The sequence below is a fragment of the Chiloscyllium plagiosum genome, chromosome 23, assembly GCF_004010195.1.
Source record: "Chiloscyllium plagiosum isolate BGI_BamShark_2017 chromosome 23, ASM401019v2, whole genome shotgun sequence".
Lineage (NCBI taxonomy): Eukaryota > Metazoa > Chordata > Chondrichthyes > Orectolobiformes > Hemiscylliidae > Chiloscyllium > Chiloscyllium plagiosum.
The window spans coordinates 39,562,032-39,569,779 of NC_057732.1; the positions used below are offsets into that span (position 1 = coordinate 39,562,032).

Below are 7,748 nucleotides of genomic sequence, written 5' to 3' on the forward strand. Positions count from 1 at the left end.
ACACCTCAGTCACCTGCCCTGTCTTATTTCCCAAGAGTAGGTCAAGTTTTGCACCTTTTCTAGTAGGTACATCCACATATTGAATCAGAAAATTGTCTTGTACGCACTTAAGAAATTCCTCTCCATCTAAACCCTTAACACTATGGTAGTCCCAGTTGATGTTTGGAAAGTTAAAATCCCCTACCATAACTTTCCTATTATTCTTACAGATAGCTGAGATCTCCTTACATGTTTGTTTCTCAATTTCCCTCTGACTATTAGGGGATCTATAATACAATCCCAATAAGGTGATCATCCCTTTCTTATTTCTCAGTTCCACCCAAATAACTTCCCTGGATGTATTTCCGGGAATATCCTCCCTCAGCACAGCTGTAATGCTATCCCTTATCAAAAATGCCACTCCCCCTCCTCTCTTGTCTCCCTTTCTATCCTTCCTGTAGCATTTGTATCCTGTGTATTTATACAGCACTTTTCATAACCACTGGGCACCCAAAAGTCATTTTAAAGTGTTGTAACAGTGGAGCTGGTGATATATTAACAATCTCACTGGACTGTCTGTGTTCTGCAGAGATCATTCCCTCTGCGACTCCCTTGTTAGGTCCAACCCACCCTCCACTCCTGGCACCTTCCCTTGCTACCGCAAGAGGCGCAAAACCTACGCCTACGCCCACGCCTCCCCACTCATCTCCATCTAATGCCCTAAAGGATCCTTCCACATCTGACAGAGGTTTACCTGTACCTCCACATATGTCATCTACTGTGTCCGTTGTGTCTGATGTGGACTCCTGTAAATTGGGGAGACAGGATACCAACTTGACGAACGTTTCAGAGAACGTCTCTGGGACTCATGTACTAAACCACCCCACCACCTTGTGGCTGAACACTTCAAACTTCCCCTCCCACTCCACCAAGGACGTGCAAGTGGGCCACCTCCACCACCGTGTCTTTTTGGGAAGGAAATCTGGCATCCTTACCTCATCTGGACTATATGTGACAGTAGATCCCTAGCAATGTAGTTAAGTCTTAATTGCTCTCTGAAATGATCTAGTGAAATACTCTGTTAAACAACAACTTTCCAGTAACACCTACATCCTGTGAAATAATATTTTTGTAAAATAGAAAATAAATGTCATAAGGTTCCACAAATAGCAATGTGATAATTACCACGCAATTAATTTGATGTTGTTTTGGTGATAAGTATTGGTTAGAACATGGGGTAGAATTTGCTGCTTCTCTCGGAAATGATGCCCCAAGATCTTTTGCATCCACCTGAGGGACAGTTGAAGTATAAAGTTAATGTACAGATTTAAAAACAGATTTAAGTTTTATGTTCAAGCTTGGAATGATCTTTTATTTTGCAGGACAGGAGCAACATGTTCCACACCATTCTGATGTTTTTATACATAATTAAAACAAAGGAGTCAGGAATGTTGGGGTATGTGGTTATTTCAGATTTTGTTTGAATTCTCCTGATATCATTTAGTAATTAAGATAAATTCTGCTTTATCATATTGCATTCATAAAGATGACCACTTTCAATCTATCAAAAACTCTGCTGTAACTGGACTTAAACCCACTCTAAATCTCCCCTCTAACTTTCTTGATTTTCCAAATTGCTCAACTAAAATTTCTGACTACCCACTGAAAGAGGGAAATGAAGGCATGTAGTTTCTACCTCTGCCTATACCAAGCTGTCTCATAGAAGCATAGGCTTAGAAACTAGGAGCAGGAGTAGGCCATTCAGCCCTCTGCTCTGGCATTCAGTATGATCATGGCTGATTCTGTACCAAAATGCCCTTTATGCTTTCTCCTCATACTCCCTGATGCCTTTAAAATCTAAAAATTCATCTACCTCTTGATTGTATTCAGTGATTCTTCTCAGAATGATCTAAGCTTCCAACAATTCTGTGAACAAAATCAGGGAGGATGTACGTGTCAAAGATCCTGAGATCAGTGCAAAATTTACTTTCCAGTTCCTGTCACCCCCTCCAGTATGTGAGATCTTTGCATGCAGTATATTGACAGTCTGGCAAGCAAGGCCACAGTCCTACATTTCTCTATAGCCTGGTGAACGTTACTGAATCCACCTATTTTTAAACTTCACAAAGATTTTTATTTTTCTCAATACCTCAATGCATATGAGCTATTTGCCTGAGTCTTCCTTCTAGGAGAAAGTGTGGACTGCAGATGTCATTCCTGATGAAGTGCTTATGCTCTAAACGTCGATTCTCCTGCACCTCGGATACTGTCTGACCAGCTGTGCTTTTCCAGCACCACACTTTTCAATTGAGACTTTCTCCCCAATTTTTTTCATTTCTCCCTCCTGTTTTTCTCCTTCTTCAGTAGGCCGTCTGACTTTGTTCAGAGTTTGGAATAATATTATAAGTAAAACAGTTAAATTGAGGGCAGTTACCTTAAACTTTGCAGGTGAGCATGGATGAATGGAAGGAGGCATTATAACTAGGAGGCTCTGTGCTGACAATAATACACGGGCACTTGCCAATTTAATCAGGATTGTGTCCCCTTTCCTGCCAAACTAGTTGCAGCATTCTATGCATAGATACTCAGCCAGATCAGCTAACGTAAACCTAAGATAAACTGGGATTTCTTAGTTTGTGTGGTATTTGATACAAGATACAGAGGAGCATTTATCTAGTTAGCCACCAGGTGGTGTTCAAGGGTGGTTAATTGGTTTGGAGTCTCTGCATAAAGTGCTTCTGTTCAGTTAATCATTGGTTTGAAGAATAAACAAAGCCTGCTCTCTTTTTAAATGAATCAAGTTTTTCTCATTGTATGATTTGGCAGCTAGGTAGAATTGTAATAAAGAGTTTGGCATGCACTGTGACCTTCATGTCCTCTGTCACAAAATACTTCACAATCTTTTCAGATGCAGCAGTCAATATGTGCACAACAAGCTCACACCATCTGTAAATGAGATGATCAGATCATTTTGAAATTGGTAACTGTGGTTGTGGGCAGAGTGTCAGTTAGGACACAAGCAGAACCACTTATGAGATGCTATCTCCTAGTGCATTGCTTTCTCAATTCTGTATTGGGCTATCAGCCTAGCTAATGTTATATGCATTCCTTTATAAGGGCTGCCTGTTCTGGAGTTGATTAATGGGGGAATGTATCCTGGCGTTAGTTACTTGCCCAGATACTAAGAAAACCTTTTTTTAAAAAGGGCCTTGCCCAAAAAAATTAATTGGTTATTAATTGTCCTTTTGAACAAATATTGGAATGCAATTTGCGTGATCAATATATACTTATTTATTTTGTTTTTGTATTAACAGGAGAGTGAATCTGGGTTTGTCTGGAGTGAACGTTCTTTGGATTTTTGGAGAGTAAGAACAATTGCCAGGAGATGTAACTAAAAATATGTATTTGATTTGTGCAGAAGTTGAACAGATTCAGCATTTTGGCACCTCACTTCACTTCTACAACCCCCTTCCGGCATCCCATCATCTTTCTTCTTGACCTTTCTTATACTGACAATTGGCAGAAATATGGGGTGCTGGACCAGAAAGTCTGAAGCCAACATTAGAATTTTTCTCTCTGAACCTCCTGAGGTTGTGTGCTCACTAAATGTTTGTCTGGCTGCTGTGCAGCTGCTTCAGTACAGAGAAACTTTTTTTCAAAACGAAAGCTTTTATCGCTCCTAATGTTTAAAGGAAAAGGCCTCTTTTATAATGACCAGTGGAAGTATGTAATTTTCATGCTCTTCAAAGTATTACGTGAAGTAGCAAAACCCTGCTGTATTTGTTATGAAAGAAGAGTATCAACTCCTGTCAGTATCATAGTATTTCTGTTCGGGCAAAGGAATTGTTGTACAGAGCATCTGAGGGTGGGAGAGACAGAACTTGTGTTTTCTTTGCTTGTCTGTAAGGGCACAGAATAGATGCCTCAAACTATGGAATAATGGCACCACTGCCCTAGGTCATGTGTCTGATCTTGCTCTGTTTTTATATTAATGAAGTTAACTCCTCCATGCTGAAACTTTTATTCATATTTTTATATACTGAACAGCCTTGATGCAAGTACTGTGCAAATTGCTTGAGTTGTTTAGGTAGGTTGTCAAAAGATGCAGTCTGTTTCAATTTATAAATGCCTGAGCATGAATGTTAGTGAAACCGAGGTTCACCAGTTTTACTGGGAGCTGATGGGTAAAGGCAAATACTGGATGCAGTCTCAGCTCTGTAATCAGTTTAAATCGTTATGATAAATGTAAGCTACTCTAAAGGTCCTATGTATTTAATGTGGGCTGCTTCAATCTACCTCCCAGTACATAATTTGTCCTTCCCAGTTCAAGGAGTGGTTCATCTCGTGTTGCTGAAGACCTCTATCGATCCCCAAAATGGAAAGGCACTTTACTGTGAAACAAATCTAGAAAGTGCTGGACCTGCACCTCGGAATTGTGCTCTTCCCCTCAAGCCGCCCGCTCTCCTTCAGTGATGACTACAGTTTTGTAATATTATTGAGCAAGTTCAACTGACTCATACGTCAGAGATCCTAATATATTAGATATCTTTTTCCATATTTTAATTTTTTTAAGTTAAACCATCAAAACCAGGTCTGCCTCGACATTCAGTTCAAGGATTGCATTTAAGTGAGTTGCTCTATTTAAAGAAAGCTTGTACTCTACGCTCCTCTCCATTTTGAGCAGCACTAACTGAAGCACTGGGTTGGCTCATAAAAGCAAAGTAGTGTGCATATTGGAGATATAAAATAAAAACAAATTGCTGAAGAAACACAGCAGGTCTGGCATTATCTGTGAGGAGAGAAAGTGTTAAAGTTATGAGTCCAATGTATTTTTTGGAATGGAAGGAGAGTGGAATAAAATTTTTTCATAGTGTTGACAAAGGGCAAGGAGGGAAGAGAAGCGAGTGGAACAGATAGTGAGGTTCCCCACAGTAAATGACAGAGATTGCTAATGGTAGTCCTTTGGCTGTTTTGGGCAAAGCTGAGGCCTTTCGAACTATTTGGTTTGGTCAATGACAACAACCCCCCCCCCCCCCAAGAAAAAGTCAGCATTCATTTCATTCCCAAAACTCTGGCTAGACTGATATCCTGATTTCCTTTCTAAACAGCCGGGACCCTCTGTTACAAGTGACTAAGCATGAATGCGATTGGTCCTCCTGTAACTGCTTCTCAGTGCCCACCATTGGGTGCTCTGCAGTCCTTTGGGTGAATAGCTATTTGAAGGAAATACTGACTGATCTCTGTGAAATTCAGTTGGTGCCCTCTGGGAGGGATATTAAAGAGCAGTTGTTACTCATTCAGAGTGGCAATAGAAGTGGCTGGTGTGGAATATGGGAAAAAAATATCTGGTGTGATAGCAGGAACTCTGCTGATATTGTGACTGAGCAGTGAAGTGGAACTTTACATTTATCCTAGTCCTATCTGATCAAGGAGATTCTGAGGGGCACTATCAGGAATGTAACTGCATCTAATGAAGTTGCTAAGCCTGGCTGAATAATTTAACAATGTTAGATTTGATACTGATGGGCATTTGTCTTGAAGAGATTGCTGTCTCTATTTTTCTGAAGGGATGTGAAAGTGGTATTGAAATGTTGGATCTATTGATCTTGGGACACTGCAGATACTAATTTTGGAAATTTGTAATGTAATGGAACTGTCATGATTTCTACTTATTCTTGTAACTATCCCAAAGATTTACAATAATTTACAGATATTCATGTGTTCTGGCCTCTTCAGTTTCTTCTACTTATGCATTTCATTGAAGCCAGCACTGAACTGTACATGGCAAAGGACTGTCTTCAGATAGCAGCATGAGACAGAAGAGTTAAAATATAAACAGAAGGTCAAACAGCAGTAACTAATGATTTGCCAGTAATAAAGGTTGTATCATTTAAACTGGCGTGGATGAAACTATTGGAGGACTGTTGGAAAGGAAGAATGGCAAAAGCTCACCTTGTTCACTATGGAGTGCTGGATTTAGAACACTACATTCTACAGACAACATTCTCATTGGAGTCTGGCCAATCATTGACAAATAAACAGAAATTCAGCTCTGCTGTTTACCATGTAATAACAGATCTTGAAACAATCTTGTCATTGCAGTTACAACCAATCAGTACTCATTCAATGCAGTTTCACTTTGTTCTTCAGCTCCAGTAGGGGCAAGGGAAAGACCCAACAACTGGGCAGTGCACAAATTTAAAAATATTATTTTTCTGCAATGTTATGACATCATTGACGTGTCATTCTGTAATGTTTAGGCATTGATAGTTCCAGAATTTAAGAGTAAAATGTTAATGTGTTTGCTTCACTGAAACCCAACACTAGTGGTGTGAAACATCATCGGCAGTTATGTTGTCCATTGCTGAGAATCACTATTGGTTGTGATGAGAAACATCGGGCAAGGCATAATGTGGACTTGTTGTTTTCGGGGTATCTTGTGCATCTGTCTGAGCAAGCAGAAAACAACACCTTATTCTTTCGCACGCTAAATATTATATTAATTATCAACTTATGTGACACATTCCAGCTGTAGTAGGACTTGAACCTACAAGCCACAGACTAGGAAGTGGAAGTGCCAGCATCAGAACGAAAGTGACACTTTTTCCCCAGAGAGAGAAAATAGGCTCAGAGGGCTTAACATTGAACCAACAAAACTACTAGTATGGGAGTTGGAAAAGATCGATGCTGGGAGAAGCCACTAAAAGATTGCATCCTGATGAATAGCAGCTAATGTTCTGTTCAAAAAGGGATATGGGGATAATCCAGTAAACTAGACTGGTGAGTCTGACATTGATGTTTGGGATGATATTGGAGAGAAATCTTATGGATAGGATTTATGCACACTTGGAAAAGCATAGACTAATTAGACCCACTCAGCATAGCTTTGAACAGGGTCGTACTTGACCAAATTTTTTGAGGAGGTGATGAAGGTGATTAAAGAGGGTAGAGTAATGAATGGTCTATATGGATTTTAGTAAGGCTTTTGACAAGGTACCTCAGTGGAGGCTCATCTAGAATATTAAGATGTATTGGATATATAGTGACTTGGCTGCTTGGATTCAGAATTGGCTTGCCCTCAGAAACAGAGGGCAGTGGTGCAAGTGTGTTTTTCTAGGTGGAGGTCCATGACCAGTGGCATTCCCCAGGGATGGGTACTTTGACATCTGCTGTTTGGAAAATATATAAATGACTTGGATGAAAATGTAGATGGGTGGGTTAGTATGCAGAGGATACAAAGATCGGTGAAGTTGTGGAAAGTGTAGAAGCTTGTCAAAGGATACCGCGTATGGGCTGGGAAATGGCAGATGGAGTTTAATCTGGGTAAATGTGAGGTACTGCACTTTAGGAGATCAAATGTTATGGAAAAGTATAGAGTTAATGGCAGGACCCTGAACAGCATTCATGCACAGAGGGATCTATATGTTTAAATCCAGAGCTCTCTGACAGTTGGATAGGGTAATAAAGAAGGTGTTTGGCATACTTACTTTTATTAGTTGGGGAATTGAGTCTAAGAGTCAGGATGTCATATAGCTTTATATCTGGTTAGGCTGCACTTGGAGTATTGTGTTCAATTCTGGTCCTGATGATACAGGAAGGATGTGGAGGCTTTGGAGAGGGTGCAGAATAAGTTTACCAGAATGCTGTCTGCATTGGAAGATATGAACTACAAGAAGAGGCTAGTAGAACTTGGATTATTTTCTCTGGAGTGGCAGAAGTTGAGGGGAGATTTGATAAAAGTCTCTAAAATTATGAGATGCACCGATACG

The 7,748-nt window shown here is 40.1% G+C and overlaps 1 protein-coding gene across 1 annotated transcript in view; it reads left to right on the plus strand.

The window, feature by feature from the left end:
• The window catches only part of tmem209 (transmembrane protein 209), a 29,412-nt gene extending 24,404 nt beyond the window's left edge, over positions 1–5,008 (plus strand). The window contains exons 13-14 of the mRNA XM_043713999.1: positions 1,362–1,435; positions 3,294–5,008. Coding sequence (XP_043569934.1) covers positions 1,362–1,435; positions 3,294–3,348 — 129 coding nt within the window. The 3' untranslated portion in view covers positions 3,349–5,008. The remainder of the gene's footprint in view (positions 1–1,361; positions 1,436–3,293) is intronic.
• The last annotated feature ends 2,740 nt before the right edge of the window (positions 5,009–7,748 follow it).